Source organism: Rhinatrema bivittatum, chromosome 4 (assembly GCF_901001135.1).
Source record: "Rhinatrema bivittatum chromosome 4, aRhiBiv1.1, whole genome shotgun sequence".
Taxonomy (NCBI): Eukaryota; Metazoa; Chordata; class Amphibia; order Gymnophiona; family Rhinatrematidae; genus Rhinatrema; species Rhinatrema bivittatum.
In genome coordinates, this window is record NC_042618.1 from 481,215,569 (window position 1) to 481,234,547 (window position 18,979).

An 18,979-nucleotide genomic window follows, 5' to 3' on the forward strand; every position below is an offset into this window, starting at 1 on the left:
GAGCAGAGGCAGCGCAGCACTGGCAAGGTTAGGAAACTGCACCGTGCAAAGGCTAGGACTCTACAATCAGACAGGCTGATACAGAAAGAAACGTGGGAGAGCGGATGCTCTGTGTTGAGCGTCCACTCTCCTGACGCGTGCCCAGCCACCTGTCCTGGGTGCACGATTCAGTATTTAAATGAGGCGGTGCGCTGATAAGGTGCCTCCTTATTAGCAGTAGAGGTGGCTGTCAGCGGGTATGACAGCCGACGCTCTATTTTACCGGCAATCCATTTCTGAATCCACTGACAGCCACTGGTAAAATTGAGCATTTGTTTTGCTAACTGCTGACCGGTGGGCAGATTTTTATATTTTAAGTTTTGGTTCCTCTGGCTTAATATCGCTAGGATATTAAGTCAGAAGGTATAAAGAAAAGCAGTATTTTCTGCTTTTCTGTACACTGTTCTGGGTTGCTCAGAAATTAACGCCTGCCTTTGGGCAGGCGTTAATTTCTGAAAGTAAAATGTGTGGCTTGGGGCACATTTTACTTTCAGTATCCCGGGGACTAACTAATAGCCTCATCAACATGCATTTGCACGTGAATAGCGCTATTAGTTTTAAGAGGGGTTGGCCGTGCGTTTCCCCAAATGTAATGGCAAATTCAGCCTGTTTCATTGACAAAAAAAAAAGAAAGCAAGTTTTCTCACCATAAAGTTTTTCCTTAGATATCAGGATGAATTAGCCATGGAATAGCTGCCTGCTTACCTACAGACTTGAGTACATAGCTAGATTTAGCTGTGATGTAAACTGAGGCGGCAACACATGTGGGAGGGTCCCACACATGCTCCAGAGCTAAAAGCTCTATTAACTAGCAGGCCGATACAGTACAGTGCGCTCCAACGGAGCGCACTGTTAACCTGCTATTGGACGCGTGTTTTCCCTTACCCCTTATTCAGTAAGGGGAGGAAAGCACGCGTCCAACCCGCGGCACCTAATAGCGCCCTCAACATGCAAATGCATGTTGATGGCCCTATTAGGTATGCGCGCGGGATACAGAAAGTAAAATGTGCAGCCAAGCCGCACATTTTAGTTTCAGAAATTAGCGCCGACCCAAAGGTCGACGCTAATTTCTTCAGGCACCAGGAAAGTGCACAGAAAAGCAGTAAAAACGGCTTTTCTGTGCACCCTCCGACTTAATATCATAGCGATATTAAGTTGGAGGTCCTGAAGAGTAAAAAAAAGTGTAAAAAAAAATAAATTTGAATTCGGCCCGCAGCTGTCGGTCCAAAAACCGGATGCTCAATTTTGCCGATGTCCGGTTTCCGAGCCCGTGGCTGTCAGTGGGCTCGAACAGAAGCCGGCAAAATTGAGCGTCGGCTGTCAAACTCGCTGACAGCCGCCACTCCTGTCAAAAAGGAGGTGCTAGGGACGCACTAGTGTCCCTAGCACCTCCTTTTACCCAGATCTACCGCCGGACCTAATTTACATAGAAACATAGAAATGACGGCAGAAGAAGACCAAATGGCCCATCCAGTCTGCCCAGCAAGCTTCCCTCTTTCTTCTCCCATACTTATCTGTTTCTCTTAGCTCTTGGTTCTAATTCCCTTCCACCCCCGCCATTAATGTAGAGAGCGGTGGAGGAGCTGCATCCAAGTGAAATATCTAGCTTGATTAGTTAGAGGTAGTAGGGGTAGTAACCGCCGCAATAAGCAAGCTACACCCATGCTTATTTGTTTTTACCCAGATTATGTTTTACAGCCCTTATTGGTTGTTTATCTTCTCCCCTGCCGTTGAAGCAGGGAGCTATGCTGGATATGCATCGAAAGTGAAGTATCAGGCACATTTGGTTTGGGGTAGTAACCGCCGTGACAAGCCAGCTACTCCCCGCTTTGTGAGTGTGAATCCTTTTTTCTTCTCCCCTGCCGTTGAAGTTATGCTGGATATGCGTGAAGTATCAGTTTTTCTTTTCCCCTGCCGTTGAAGCAGAGAGCTATGCTGGATATGCGTCGAGAGTGAAGTATCAGGTACATTTGGTTTGGGGTAGTAACCGCCGTAACAAGCCAGCTACTCCCCGCTTTGTGAGTGCGAACCCTTTTTTCTTCTCCCCTGCCGTTTAAGCAGAGAGCTCTGCTGGATGTGTGAAGTAACAGTTTTTCTTTTCCCCTGCTGTTGAAGCAGAGAACTATGCTGGATATGCATTGAAAGTGAAGTATAAGAATGGAGTGATCAAGCTAGTTGAAAGGCATCAGGAATTTAAATACTAAATCGCACGCACCGGCATGTAATTTAAATACTGTATCGGCCCGTAGGAGAGAAGAGTCCATTTGGTGCCACTGAAAGATGTCACCCACGTGTAATGGGTAATTCATCCTGCTCTGTGTGGAAAATTCAGGTTTAGAGAGGTGAGCTGGCATAACTTAGGTTTTGTGTGCATAAATCATGTCTGAAAGATTTCGCCGTGCCCCCCTTGTTAAAACATGCGGTTAGCCTTTGCTGAATGCACATTTTAAATTGGGTTTGTGCACCCATTTTCCAGTCATTGAACACTTAACTCTGGTGCATTTGCACTTCATTAGAGTGCAAAATTGTTTAATCTGTGTGTTAAACTTTGTGCTGAGTTTCAACGCATGGTTTTAACTCATACCTTGTTACATTGTGCCCATAGTTACTTAAAACTAGAGGTAGATAAATGAGTGCTTTGCCAGTAATTGGTGGCATGTGATAAAAACTACATGGTTGATCAGTGGAGGTAGAACTTGACATTGTAGTTAACTAGCTCTTTGTCCACAAGGTGTTGCCTCAGTCTTGCATCAGTCCCATGTGGCCAATTTATTTGTTACAACCAAATTTGATCTCACAAGACTGGCCTTATGATACACACACATGCTAGCACAAACATACTTTTTTTTTTTTTATATATAATTAGTGTATCTGCTGCATAACCAATATAATGCAACAGAATCTAGCCATATGAGCTTAAAAACCTGTTTTAAATAGTGAAGAGGTTTAAAAATCTGGTTACCCGAGTGCCTCCCACATACCATGATTCTAAATTGATAGTACTTGGGTTCTCAACAATAGCAGAATATCGGTACAAATTAATCGTGGACTTTAAATAGTTGCTTGCTATAAATTTTGCAACTAAGTGTAAAATATAAACTAATAAGAGATGCATGGACTAGCAATGATTTTTGTCACGACTTTTTTCCAATATGCAGGCTTAATTAGCCATTACATATGAGTAACTTTATCCGGCAGCACAGAATGGGCTCACCTCTCCTAGCTATAGTAGAGCTTTGAGCTGTACTAAGCATGTGTGGGAGTTGCCTCTTGAGCTGCCTCCGTTGTGTGTTTTGGGTTTTTTTTTGTCCAAGCACAGATGTGCATGCACTCTCCAGATATATGTTTTCTTCAAAATACTTTAAAGTTTTTCATTTTCATTATTTTCTTCTGTTTTTCTAATTTGTTGCCTTGCTGTACTTGCAGCACCCACAACATTTTTCAGAGGCCAAACCAGGGCACAAGAACCTGGCAATTACCCAAACACTAAGAAGATCCCATGCTACTGATGCAATTAATAGCAGTGACTATTCCCTAAGTAAACTTGATTAATAGCCGTTAATGGACATCTTCTCCAAGAACTTATCCAAACCTTTTTTGAACCCAGCTACACTAACTGCACTAACCACATCCTCTGGCAACTGGCAGATTCCTTGGTGCTGGAGAATGACTGGGCCGAGCACCGAGGGAAACATTGTCGCCGGCACCAACATGGTTCCACATTCGGTGCAGGCACTGATACCGCACCAGCATCAGTCCATTGAGCCAGTTGTGAACTATCATAAAAGACTGCAAGTTGTCATTGATCAAAAGGGGGCAATTCATGATATTAAGAACTAAGAGTGTGCAAAAGTTTGAACAGGACCATTTTTTTTTATTTCCCTTATTCTTATGGTTTGTTTAATGATTGTGTTATTCTGTGATGCATAATAGTTTTAATTTAAAGCACATTAAAAATGACGTGTTTTGTCTGATCACTCATGTTTTCTTAAAATGCTACATATCTTACAAATTCTGTATATAAACTTATGAGCACAAAGGTATATGGTATTTGTTTTGTTTTGATTGTAGTCCGCACTGAACGCTCAGTCAGGAAGTTGTGGAATATAAGATTTTATAAATCAGTTTGTTTGTTTTTTCAGAACTAGAAATCCGCTGTGCTCATCCCATGCTCTCAAGTTCTATTACTATTTTTGTCTTGACGACCTTTATATGGAAGTCGTTCCATGCATCTACCACCCTTTCAGGAAAGATTTTTATCTGGTGTTACTCCTTAACTTCTAGACCCTTGGAGTCTCATTCTGTGATCTTTGTCCTAGAGCAGTATTTCTCATTTTTTTTGTATGCCAGGTACCAGCTAGCTAATTTCCTTAAATTGCATGGAGCAGCACCGATGAGAAGGGGTGGGGGGAGGATATAGTTCCTTACCCTCATCCCCTTCCTATTCACTCATGTGTCAGCCCTGCAGCTGGTCTTGTCCATTTTCTTAAAAAAAAAAAAAGCTATTGCTATCCCTAGAAGTGAGTATCAAGATAGAGATCTGCTTTTTGGGAACTGTTGTGTATTTGGGACCCAAACTGGATGCTGGGATTTATGGACTTGGACTCAACCAACGTGGCATTTCTTATGATATGAATTTCCTCCTCTTTGTAACATTTTAACTTGTTTGTGTAGGTTTATAGTAGTCTTTTAACTTGTGGCATTACAGAAAGCCTTTACATCTTTGAGACTTCTTTGGGAGTGCAGTTCCAGTAAAAGAATGTATATCTATAAGAAAGCACATTCTGCTGGTTTTCCTTTGCAGTATACATGACACTTTTTTTTTTTTTTAAATAGCATCAGCAGCACTCTGATGGATGTGGACAGCACTATTTCCAGTGGTCGTTCAACTCCAGCAATGATGAATGGCCAAGGAATCGCAACTTCATCAACAAAAAGTATTCCTTACAGTTGCTGTTGGGATCGGTGCCAAATTTGCTTCAACTCCAGCCCTGATCTGGCAGATCACATTCGCTCCATACATGTAGATGGTCAGCAAGGAGGGGTATGCTGCTTAGTTCCTTTTATTCCTATAAGATGCTGTTTTGCTTCAGACTTAAGTAATAGAACTTCATTTCAGTTAGATTTGCTGCCTTACAGGTTTAAATGTTCTGTGAGCCAAGTAGATGTTAATTATCAGCTATTTTACTTTGCTGGATTTTCAATGCCAGACATGTTGCCAGTAATATTTTAATGTATTTCACATTGATAAGATCATGAAAACAAAAATAAGAGTAAGTGTATATAATAACTACAAAGTCTCACTTATTACAAGAAAAATTTGTATACAATTTCAGCATCTTTAATCAAACTATACTTAGGAATCATTCATAAATCCTATTCAAAAATTGTAAATATTCAACTTTAATCATAAACAATCCATGAACCAAACAAATTCACATAAAGGCAGATATCCAAATTACCCACCTACAGACATTATGCCAATACACCCCATTTACTTTTTAAAACCTATACCAAGCCCCCTTTATTTTTCCTCTTCACTAGAATTTCATACTTAAAATGCCTCACAAGTTTGGTCTCAAAGCACCTTCCAACAAAAGCCCAGGTTTCACCTGATGTATGAGGCTGCCTCAAGGAAACTGAAAGCAAGAGATAACGACTGAAACAAAATGACAACCATTCTTTAAAACAAACAAACAAAAAAAACCCCCCAAACTCTAAAGCAAGCACCCGCATGTCACAAACCACACCAAAACATAACATCTTTATAACTGGCAATCCTATTAATTTTTAAGTTCTGTCATTTGTATTATGTATTTTTGTTTGGTTTGTGCTTATTAAAAAAAAGAGGGGGGAGGGGGTGTTGTGGCTTTGATTTTTTTGATTAGAGATTTTAAAATTGTACACATTTTTCTTGTAATGAGTGGGACTTTATTATATACACTTCCCCATATCTTTGTTTTCATGGATTAATTTGGGGAGTGTTTATTTGGCTTAGCCAGTAGATTACTACATTGATAAGATCAACATGATCAGGTCTTTTCTCTTGAATTATTTGCCTATTCAGGTCTGTGCTGTCAAGTAGGGTAATCTTCCATTGGATATCAGAGCTGAGATGCATTATCTGTTCAGGAAAAACCTAAAAACTTGGCTTTATTTGGTTGCAAATAATTAGAAATACTTCTTCACTCTACCAGCTGATTTTTTTTTCCTTACTGATGAGTTTTGTTTGTACTGTTGGTTATATTTGTACTCTTGGTTTTATTCTAAAATTTGTTCCTTGCTTTGGGCACCCACTTTTGTGGATAGGAAGATGGTATAAAATTTTAAGTGTTAGGTTTTTTAGGTCTCTTTAGGGCTAATACCATAAAACTAAACAAAGGTGAAAGTGAAATCCATGCTTGTGCATAGATTTTGTAGCATTTTTCTACCTTGATTGTACTGAAAATGACATCACCCTTACCGACTCAAGATCAGGCCCATGCTTCAACTCCCCCCTCCTTCCACTTTTTCAAGGTGGAATTCAATCAGTGAATTTTTGTAGACATTGCTATGCTTCTGTACAAGACAAATGACTTGAATAACTGGTTGAAGATGTAAAATATTTCTATTGCTATATAGAACATGAATGCAAATATTTGATCTCCCTGCAAAGTTCATGTTCATAGCTTGTTAAATCAGGGAATGGACAGCAGACCCTTCTCTGCAGAGCTTGGCTATTTTTAGGACCTACCATTGGAGTGATTCCTTCCGTTATTTCATATGAGATACACAAAGCAATGCCAGGAGCTGGATAATTGTTCACAGCTTCCAGTGGTGATAAGGTGTTTGGGGATTTCCAGGTGGGGCTGGAGGGTTTGGGTAGGGTTGACAGGGGCAGGAAGGCTTTTTGTGTCTATAGGCTTACAATGTTTTGAAAGTATTTTGGGAAACTTGGGTGGAAGGGTGACTTGGCTGGCAGGGCCATCATTTGTTTCACTGGTGTAAGGGATCAGGCTGGCAGGCCCACGAGGTGGGCTTTTTAAAGTTGGAATCACTAATTAACCAGACATATTCTTTGAGTATAGCTGATTAAGATTAAAGTTATTACAAGAAAAAGGTGCTTCTAATAATAAGCAAAATGTGTAAATGTAAGAAGTAACAGTAAATCATCTCAGACTGGTATCAGAACAATAGTATTGCATGTGAAATTAATCTTTATCTCATGCCTTCAATGAGCTACAGGGAATTTCAGACGCTTCATATTAGATCATATACCAGAATGATTTTCAAATATTTGTGATGTAATAAAAATATGTAACTTATCTTGTGGATCAAATCATCTAGACCCTTTCAGGCACTAATGAAAGATGTGCTGCTCATTCAGGTGCTCACTAATGCCAATCCTTCTCCCCCCTCCCCCCCCCAAATTTTGTTTATTGACCAACACATACATGGGTGAAAAGCCAAAAGGGAAAAAAGTTATTTATTCATAAACAATAACAAAGAAACTATATTATAACAAAAATGTTCAAAATCCCCATTTAAAGAGGGGCATTAAGGAAAATAAAGAAATAGCAAAAAAATGTCTTATTCTACTTATACTAGCTGTTGAGATCTGAATATTTTACAAAGTACCATGTCCAAGCAAATAAGTCAAACCTCTGAGAGAAAATTTCAAGATGTACCAAATCAAAGAAAATATGTCTGTTACTCTGATATATCAGACATTTGCTGGGAATTTTCAAAAAGAAGGTAGCCCCCAAAGAAATTACCTGTTTCTGTGGACAGCGGTTACAGATCTTCCCAGACATTGCTTGGGAGACTCAAATGAGAAGGAAACTCCAATTTTCAGTAGACCTGACCTGGACCAGCTGTCATTTTCAGTGGTTCTTCATGATGTAATGTCTTATTTTTTAAAGTGTCTCCATGATTTGATTCCCACAAGATAAATTATATACTGTATTGCATCACAAATTTGAAAATTATTCTGGTAAATGATTTGAAACCTCTGAAATTGCCTGTAGCCCATTGCAGGCAAAACACAAAGATTAATTTTACACGTAATACTATCATTTTGATATCAGTTTGATATGATTCCACGCTTTGCCAGATAAGGACACAGGAACACGCCATCGGTGTGAACAGCCCTAGCCTGAGGCCCGGAATGGCACACCGATCACCTACCCTCACCTCCGGCGCCAGACGACACACGCAGGGCCCCCCCTCGGACGCTGACGCTCACCCCCTCGGACGCTGACGCTCACCCCCTCGGAGGTCAAAGCCCCCATGCCGGGCATGGTGTGCCGAAGGAGCGCGACCAAGGAGCCTGCCCCTTGGTTTTGCCCCTTAGTTTAGTAGTTGGGGAAAAACTATCTAGATCACCACTCAAAATTCTTAACATAACGCTGTGAATATCAACAGACTCCACTTCCACAAAACGGATCTACTCAAACCACACAACCTCCACTCATCCATATCATACCTTTAGACCTCTGAAAAATGGAACCAAAAACCAATATTCTGATCCTGACTCAAAACCGCAACAAAAACAAAAGAAAAGCCATGATCAACAACAGACCACACACTCTCATACCAATTTATTTATTTATTTATTTATTGTTTTTGTTATACCGAGTTTCATGATAGGCATCACATCAACCCGGTTTACAAATAACAAGGAGTGTAAAGCATAACGTAACGTAAAAAACAATATTTTCAATAAGAACCTTGAACTTTAAATACAGTGAATCAGAAAAAGGGAGAGGGAAAGTTACAAAAAACAAGGAAATAAACTTGGGATGGAAGGGGAGAAATTGAACAGCACAATATTTACATTTCAGCCTATTGATACATTAGAATAGCAAGTGAAAAAATAAGACTATGAAACGGTACATAGGTAATCAAATGAATAAATATGACAGTTGTGAATGGTAATAGTATGATAAATATTCAGCAGGAATTAGTGAGAGAGGGTTTGAGGTTGGTTGATTCGTGTTTACATTCCATTATTGCATACGAGTTAGTGCTAGTGAGAGGAGGTTTTATTCAAGGCTTGGAAATGCTTTTTTGAAAAGCCAAGTTTTTAGTCTTTTCCTAAATGTTAAAGAGCATGGCTCTTGTCTCAAATCAGGTGGGATCGAGTTCCAGAGAGCTGGACCTGCTGATGAGAAGGCTCTGAGACTCAAGGATTTATGTTGGTAGGTTTTGGCCTTTGGAATTTGGAGTGACTCTTTGTAGTGTTCCCTGATAGGCCTGGCGGAGGTGAATTTTTTAAGTGGTATTTGTAGGTCAAGTTGCGTGTGTTGGTTGATAGTTTTGTATATGATGTTAATGGTTTTGTACATGATTCTATAGTGGATCGGAAGCCAATGGAGGTTTTTGAGAATAGGTGAAATGTGGTCAATTTTCCTGGAATTTGTAAGGACTCTGGCTGCAGAGTTCTGAACCATTTGTAAAGGTTTGGTGTAAGAAGCTGGGAGGCCTAATAGTAATGAGTTGCAATAATCTAGTTTGGAAAAGATTATTGCTTGCAAGATTGTTCTGAAGTCCTGAGTGTGAAACAGCGGTTTTATTCTTTTCAGGATATGTAATTTGTAGAGCAATCTTTGGTGGTTTGGTTAATGAATGTTTGAGGTTGAGACGATTATCTAGGATGGCTCCTAAGTCTCTTACGTGGGTTGTTTGAAGGAGTGTGGGTGGTTTAGGAAGTGTGTTATTGTTTTCCGGTGATATGAGCAGGAATTCTGTTTTCGAAGCATTGAGTACAAGGTTTAGACTGTTGAGGAGAAGTTTAATTTCTAATAGGCAACTGTCCCAGTATTCCATTGTTTTTGAGATTGATTCTTTTATAGGGATTACGATCTGTACGTCGTCTGCAAAAAGGAAATGTTTCAGGCTTAATTTTGTTAGTAGTTGGCAGAGTGGTAGCAGGTAGACATTGAAAAGGGTGGGTGAAAGTGATGATCCTTGCGGCACTCCTCTATTAGAAGGGTGGTATTGGGATTCTTTATTATGAATTTTGACTCTGTATCCTCTGTTTTCTAGAAATGTTTTGAACCAGTTTAGTGTGGCACCTGTTAAACCAATGTTTGCCAGCTGTTTTAGAAGAAGGGCGTGGTTGACGGTGTCAAAGGCCGCCGAGAAGTCAAGGAGGATTAGAAAATATGCTTGGCCTTTATCAATACCAGAGAGTAGGTAGTCCATGAGTGAAATTAGTAGCGTTTCGGTGCTTGCGGCTTTGCGAAAACCATATTGGTTTGGGGACAGAATACTGTGGTCCTCTAGGTAGTTGGATAGTTGGGTGTTTACCAGTTTTTTCCATGATTTTAGCTATAAATGGTAGGTTGGAAATAGGGCGGAAGTTGTTGGGATCACATGCATTTAGATTTGGTTTTTTTAGCAGTGGCTTGATTGAGGCAGTTTTTAGGTCATCTGGGTAGATGCCATGTGATAAGGAGCAGTTTATAATATCTGCTAGGGTTTTTTGCTATTGTGTCCGGGATAAGAAGAAGCATTTTGGTAGGGATTTGATCAAATGGGTGTGATGACGGTTTCATTCTTTTTAATACATTTTGTATCTCTGTGATTGTGATGGGTTCAAAGGCATTAAGCTGGATGTCTTTATTTTGGGGAAGATATGTGTTATCTGGAGACGTAGTGTTTGGAATCAGCTGATTAAGGAGATCCGATATTTTTTTGTTAAAATGAAGAGCCAATTCGTCTGCTTTAGTCTGGGCTTGTTCGGGTGGTATATCTGGAGTGATAGGTTTAGTGAGGCTGGAAACGAAGGCGAATAGAGCTTTTGAGTCAAAGCTGAGATGATGAACCTTTCGGGCATAGTAGTCTCTTTTGATTTTCAACGTGGTACTTTTGTAAAGATGGAGTGATCGTTTGTAATCAGAGAGTGAGGCTGGTGAAGGGGCTTTGCGCCATTTTCTTTCTTTTGCCGAAGTAATTGTTTGAGTTTTCGTAGTTCATCATTATACCAGGGTTGACGTTTGGATGTATTAGCAGACCTTGTTTTGGTTGTCAGTGGGCAGAGAGTGTTTGCTATAGATTTTGTTATTTTGGACCAGGATTGGAGGGCAGCGTTAGGGGTAGATACTTCAATGAGTGGTAGATCCGAGGTTAGAGCTTTACTTAGATGTTCCGAGTTGCAAGGTTTTCTGTATAGGAAAGAGGGTCTTGAGTTGAGTTTGGAGTCTGATCGAGGTAAGGAAAAACTGGTGGAGATTAGAGAATGATCTGACCATGGGACTTTTTTGCAATTTGGTTGTTTTGTAAGAGAAATACCAGTGTTTGTAAAGAGTAGATCGAGCGTGTGGCCTGCTTTGTGGGTGGGTTTATTGATTTGTTGTCTGAATCCCATCGCTGACAGTGCGGTGAGGAGGGCTTCACAGTTTGTAGAGAGGGGAACTTTGTCAACATGTAAATTGAAGTCACCCAGGATTATAGCAGGGGAGTCAAGATTGAGATGCAGAGTTATGGTTTCGATGATAGGAGAGGAGTCTGACTCTAGTAAGCCTGGCGGGGCGTAGACTAGCAGGATTTGGAGTTGTTCTGATTTGAACAATCCTAGTTCTAGTTTAGTTACTGTACTGATGGGGTGGTGTGAGAACCTTAAGGATTTTTTTGCAGCTAGGAAGATACCCCCTCCTCTTTTTTTTTGTCTTGGGATGGAGAAGAAATCGTAAGTCTGCGTTGGTAATTGGTTAATGAGTGTGTTTTTGATCGGGATGTGTTTTTGATCGGGATTTTGGGATTGATTCCAATCAATCCCAAATCCCACATGATAGCTCTCACCGCTCTGACTCTAATACTATTAGATGCACATTCTGTAACAAAAAAGATCCCCATAATTCACGACCTTTTACTCTAATCTAGACCAGATGTATGCTGCATAACTGAATCGTGACTCAAAGCCGCTGACATCGCACTAATCAACCAGCTACCGAAAACTAACTGACATTTACTCCTTCCCCAGGCCAAACAAAAAAGGAGGCCTACTACTTCTTGCTCTAAAAAAACTGAAACTCAAAATACACACCATCAATATACCTTCTCCCCTCGAAGCAGGTTTCTTTACATCAAAAAACTTACAAATACTTCTACTATACGCTCCGCCAGGAATCCTTGAGAACAATATATCCCCTCTAATCGAAACCATAACAAGCAATATAAACATGGAATATCCCAGCAATAATCCTAGGAGACTTCAACCTGCATGTCGACAAAAAACCTCCCTCAACCTCCAGTGAACTCCTACTGGTCACCATGGCCGCAATTGGCTTCAGACAAACAGTAAATACTCCCACGCAGAGATCAGGCCACACTCTTGACCTAATATTCCTCAATGAGAAAATCACTAACAACCACCCACAACCTCTACTATACCGTGGTTGGACCACAAATTCATAAAAACTAAAATACATCTGCAAAACGCCCACATCCCATCAAACCATCCTAATAAAATTATTGAATTTACCAAATCATGCCCCGCCAATGAAATAATTGTTCTACTTGACTCACTCAAAACCTTAAACAAAACAGACGCAAACTCTGCCATTAACTCCTGGATCAACATCACCTCAGAGATAGCGGCAATTAAATGCCCAGTCATTAGGAAGGAAATCAAATCTTCCACAAAGTATAACGCTCCCTAGTACACCCCAGAACTAAAAAGAATTAAACGCACACTAAGATCAGCAGAAAAAAATTAGAGAAGAAACCAAACACCCTACCTCAAGGACAAATACAGAACCATCCTTTACATCTACAAAACAGATACCAAGAAGGCAAAATAAGATTTCTATGCCAAAAAAATACACGACTACAATTCAATCCCAGAATTCTTTTTGCCTACGTCAGACCTCACACAACCCAATCAACTCAACACTTCATACTAACTAGGCAAAAACATGCGAAGAACTGGCCCAATTCTTCAGAGATAAGACACTGAACCTAACCACAAAGAATACAACCCCAAACGAGGAAACAAAACTTCCAAAAAAAAAAAGCACATGCCAATTGGACCCACTTTGAAAATGTAGCCTCCACAGAAATTGAAGGAATAATCCGTAAAATGAACCCTGCAGCACATCCCCTTGACACCATTCCGATCAAAATACTAAAACAAACATCCAACATCAACTGTAGACCCATAGCTGGCATAATTAATCTATTAGACCAAGGTATCTTCCCAGAAAAGCTGAAATGTACCGTTGTCAAACCATCAAAAAACCACAACTAGACTAATCCAATCCTGTCAACTTCAGACAATCTCGAACCTTCCATTCATAGCCAAAATCCTAGAAAAAGTGGTTAATCGACAGCTATCAGATCACCTAGAAAACCACAAAATTCTAGGCCCTGCTCAACACGGCTTTAGAAAGTTTCTCAGCATAGAAAACCCTTCTCTCCCTCTCAGGATACTATACTCAGAGGACTAAACAGCCAATCCTATCCCTTGATACTTCTGGACATCTCCGCGGCTTTCGACACCATCAGCCACAAAAGTCTACTGAACAGACTAAGTGAAATCGGTCTAAGTGACATCACAATAAACTGGTTTAACTCTTACCTATCAAATAGGTCCTACAAAGTAAGAATAAACCACACAGAATCCAAGCATATACCACTACCACACAGCGTACCACAAGGCTCATCCTTATTCTCCACACTATTCAACGTATACATGTTACCCCTCTGTAATCTACTGTCTGAATTAGGCCTCCACCACTTCGTCTACACTGATGACATACAAATTCTACTCCCCATAAAAGACACAATTGACAGCACTCTAAATCACTGGGATACCCACCTAGCAACAATAAAGCAACTACTATCGCAAATGTCTCTCACACTAAACCATAACAAAACGGAAATACTATACATATGTAATAAACTCACATCACCACTCAGCCCACATCTTATAACAGGCCTAACCAAAAGCCAAATTGCTCTCACTGTAAAAGACCTAGGAATCGTCCTAGACAGTGAACTAAGCCTCAAAAAATACATAAACACCATATTAAAGGACGGCTACTACAAGTACTAAAAAAAACAAACTTAAACTACTCCTCTACAACCAGGATTTTCAAACAGTTCTCCAGTCAATACTCCTCCTGAAACTGGACTACTGCAACGCAGTCCTACTGGGCCTTCCAGCATCCACAGTAAAACCAATGCAACTACTTCAGAATGCAGCAGCTAGAATGCTCACGAACAGCAAAAAATCAGATTACATAACCCCAATCCTTAAAGCCCTACACTGGCTACCCATACCATACAGGATCCAATCAAAACACTCTTATCCATAAAACACTTTATAACCAAAATACAGATTGGTTCAACTCCAAACTACAATTTCTTATACCCAAAAGGAGTTTACGTTCCTCGAACACTGGACTTCTCCAAACCCCCTCCCCAAAATCTATAAATATTAACACAGTCAGGGAACGCGCCCCTCTCCATAGCAGGACCCCATATTATGGAACAAACTACCAACCGAGCTAAGAATTGAACCCATAATTCCTTAAAAAAAAAAAAAAAAAAACCTTAAGACATGGCTCTTCCAAAAGGCATTCCTCTAAACCTGACTACCGCTACAACAACTATCACCTCCAATGCTGTAAACCTAGTCTCTAAGTGAGCCCCTAAGCACTTAACTACACAATAATATTAAGACCATTTATACAGTCACTAAATTATTCTGTATAGTTACATAAGGAAGTTAATACTGTTTTATACAGTTTACTAAGTTCCTCTATAAGAAATAAGATGCATATGCCTTATTCGTTCTAATTCGCTGTAAACTGTTTTTCTCACAGGACAAGCAGGATGGTAGTCCTCACATATGGGTGACATCAGGATGGAGCCCAATCACGGAAAACTTGTCAAAGTTTCCAGAACTTTGACTGGCCCCTACTGGGCATGCCCAGCATGGCACTAACCCTGCAGCCAGCAGGGGTCCCCCTTCAGTCTTCTTTTTTCCACGCAGCAGTAGCCTCGCGGTTTAGGAGCTCTGAAGAGATTCCTGACAGGAATTTTCCTCACGGAGTTAATTAAACTTTAATTGCCCCACAGGGGTCCCTCCTCTAACTTTTCTCAGGCTGCGGTACTCCGGTAAGTTTTTTTACCCGTTTTCTGTCTATTATCGTCGAGTTTGGCCCTCGCGGCCTACTGGCCGTCAACCGTACCGCGGCTCGATTTATTGCCATGGCGTCGGGGTTTCGTCGGTGCCCAGACTGTACTCGTACCATGTCTATCACAGACCCTCATGGAGTCTGTGTAATGTGTTTAGGCCGTGAGCATGATGTCCTGACTTGCACCAAATGTGCCCTCATGACACCAAAAGGTCGCAAAGCCAGAATGGAGAAGATGGGACTCCTCTTCCGTGCTCACACCCCGACGCTGCCCATCGCATAGACGTAATCGGAACCGGCACCGTTGAAGTCTTACCAGCATCGACCTCCGTCCAGTGACCATCCACCATCGACTTCTTCACGGCCATCAACTCCCGTTACTCCCCCTCAAGATCAAGGGGATCGTAGGGAGAAACATCGCCATCGGCATCGTAAGTCTCGGACCGTCGAGGGAGCGAAATCATCGACCTTGCCACTGTCCAAGCCACCATCGAAGAAGCCCCGTCCAGAAATGGCATCGACCATTCCTGCGACCGGGGCATCAAGGCCACCCTCACCCAATCGGGATTTGGGAGTCGCGATTCCGCCTGTAAAGGTGGTCCCTCCGACTGTGCCTCTGCCTCCGCCTCCTTCTTCCGTCACAGAGCCGGGGCTGCTTGCTCCAGGTCTCCGGGAAGAACTGGATCGGCTGGTCCAGGAGGCCTTCGACAAGGCGATGCAACGGCTCCAGGTTCCTCCGGCACCGAGAGTGGAACCGGTCATCGACCCGATGACAGCAGCGCTGGCACTGCTGCTATCCCGGATGGAGGTGCTCATGACCGCCCTCCCACCGGTGATTCCCGGGTCTCCGATGGCTCCGGTGCGCTCCCCGTTGACAGCTTCATCGGGAGGAGAAACACTGTTCTGCATCCCTCCTTCGGGAGTTTTGCCTCAGCCATCGATGCCATTTCGTCCCTTGCCACCGATTCATTCATCGGGAGCGATACGCACATCGGCGCCATCGATGCCTTCTATACCAGCACCGATGCTTTCCAGGCTGTCCACGGTGCCCCCGGCGATTCCTTCGATTTTCTCGGAGCCTCAGCCGGGCCCTTCGGGTATCCAAGCCCCTTCTCGACCTATAGGTCAGCCTGCTGAACCTTAAGACACCTGGGGTGATGATACTTCCACAGACACCGATGACTTACCTTTACCTCCCTTTCCTACTGGAAGTAGAAAGCGTTCTCCTCCAGAGGACCTTTCTTTCATTAATTTTGTGAAGGAAATGTCTGAGTTGGTCCCTTTTCAGCTTCGGACGGAGCAGGATGATAGGCACCAGATGATGGAGCTCCTCCAATTCCTGGATGCCCCTAAAGTGATCACTTCTATTCCCGTTCATCAATTTCTTCTTGATCTCCTCAAAAAGAATTGGGAAAACCCAGGATCCATTGCCCCAGTCCACAGAAAACCTGACACTACCTATTTAGTACAGTCAGCCCTTGGCTTTCAAAAATCTCAGCTCGACCACCACTCAGTTGTGGTGGAATCGGCTCAGAAGAAAACAAAAAGGACGAAGCCTCACTCATCTACCCCTCCTGTTAAGGAACACAAGTTCCTAGACAATATTGGTCGACGAGTGTTCCAAGGGGCCATGCTTATCTCCAGAATTGCTGCTTACCAGCTGTATATGACCCAATACAATAGGGTCATTTTCAAGCAGATACAGGACTTCTCTGAAACCCTGCCTGAACAATTCCAACAACAGCTTCAAATCCTTGTCAACAAGGGATTTGAAGCAGGAAAGCATGAGATAAGAACAGCTTATGATATCTTCAACAACTCTACTAGAGTGTCTGCAGCTGCCATTTCAGCAAGACGATGGGCATGGCTCAAATCTTCTGACTTTCGGCCAGAAGTACAACACAGGCTATCTGACCTACCATGTGTAGGAGACAATCTGTTCGGTGAACAGATCCAGCAAATAGTGGCTGAATTAAAGGACCATCATGAGACCCTTAAACAGCTCTCATCAATACCTTCCGACTTCCCCTCAAGACAGACCTTTAGGAAGGACTCTAAGAAGTCATTCTTCCGTCCAAGGAAGTACTATCCTCCACCAGCAAGGTCCTGAACTATGAGGCCTTCTCAAAAACCTCAGCCTCGCCAGGCCCGAAACAAAAGCCGCAAGCAGCTCCCCAGCCAGGGCCTGCTTCAGGTTTTTGACTTTCACTTGGAGAGCAGCAGCCTGATTCCTCTGCCAAGCATACCAGTGGGAGGTCGATTGTGCCACTTTCACGGTATGTGGCAATCAATCACAACCAACCAATGGGTGCTTGCAATCATTGCTCAGGGTTACCACCTAAACTTTCTTGCTCTTCCACCAGACTCACCACCTCTGCAAGCATGGAGAATATCCGACCATTCTGTCCTTCTGAAGCAGGAGGTTTCCCTTCTTCAATTAATGGCAGTAGAACCCGTCCCACTCTCGCAGCAAGGCCTGGGGTTCTATTCCCCGTACTTTTTGATCCCCAAAAAATCTGGGGGAGTCCGTCCAATTCTGGACCTACGTGCTCTCAACAAGTACCTACAGCGAGAGAAGCTCAAGATGGTAACCTTGGGCTCGCTGCTACATCTTCTGCAAAGAGGAGACTGGCTCTGCTCTCTGGACCTTCAGGACGCATACACACACATTGCAATAACTCCAGCTCATCGCAAGCACCTCAGGTTTTTAGTAGGCCCAAAGCACTATCAATACCACGTGCTTCCGTCTGGCCTAGCATCAGCACCATGAGTCTTTACCAAATGTCTCGTGGTTGTCGCAGCTTTTCTCAGGAAAGCAGGTGTTCACGTCTACCCCTATCTCGACGACTGGTTAATCAGGGCTCCAACCCAGCAAGCCACTCTGTCGTCCCTCAATTTGACCCTACACACTCTAATTTCTAGGTTTTCTCGTCAATTACGAAAAATCCTATTTAGTCCCATCCCAAACCTTGTCGTTCATTGGGGCAGACTTGGACACCTTGCAGGCAAAAGCCTTTCTACCTCAACAACGAGCACTAACTCTCATGTCTCAAAAAAGCAAACAGAATGTTGGGAATTATTAGAAAGGGAATCTATCGCTCCATGGTGAGACCGCACCTTTAATACTGTGTACAATTCTGGTCGCCACATCTCAAAAAAGATATAATTGCGATGGAGAAGGTACAGAGAAGGGCTACCAAAATAAGGGGAATGGAACAGCTCCCCTATGAGGAAAGACTAAAGAGGTTAGGATTTTTCAGCTTGGAAAAGAGTCTGCTGAGGAGGGATATGATAGAGATGTTTAAAATTATGAGGTTTAGAACGGGTAGATGGGAATCAGTTATTTACTCTTTCGGATAGTAGAAAGACTAGGGGGCACTCCATGAAGTTAGCATGGGGCACATTTAAAACTAATCTGAGAAAGTTCTTTTTTACTCAACGCACAATTAAACTCTGGAATTTGTTGCCAGAGGATGTGGTTAGTGCAGTTAGTATAGCGGTGTTTAAAAAAGGATTGGATAAGTTCTTGGAGGAGAAGTTCATTATCTGCTATTACCTGCCACTAGTCCAGTGTTGCACAGACATTTTTTTTTTTAATTTAACGTTTTTCTTAAAAATCAACGAATTGTACTTCCCTTAATTCTTTGATTATTAAGAAAAAGTTAAATTTCTTTGCAAAACTGGACTAGAGGACCTATGATTAAAAAGGACCTGCAACGGTGTGAACACAAGTTCAAGCTTGTCGAACCGTGGTGTTATGAAGGTCCCAAATTCATAGACAAACTGTGTGGAAATGTTATGAAAAGTTTATAGCA

General features: G+C 42.1%; 1 protein-coding gene across 4 annotated transcripts in view; it reads left to right on the forward strand.

Moving 5' to 3' along the window:
* Positions 1-18,979, forward strand: part of AEBP2 (AE binding protein 2) — a 213,089-nt gene that overhangs the window by 37,723 nt on the left and 156,387 nt on the right. For all 4 annotated transcript variants that reach the window (XM_029597351.1, XM_029597353.1, XM_029597352.1 and 1 more), the window contains exon 2: positions 4,876-5,083. In XM_029597351.1, the coding sequence (XP_029453211.1) occupies positions 4,876-5,083 (208 nt within the window). The remainder of the gene's footprint in view (positions 1-4,875; positions 5,084-18,979) is intronic.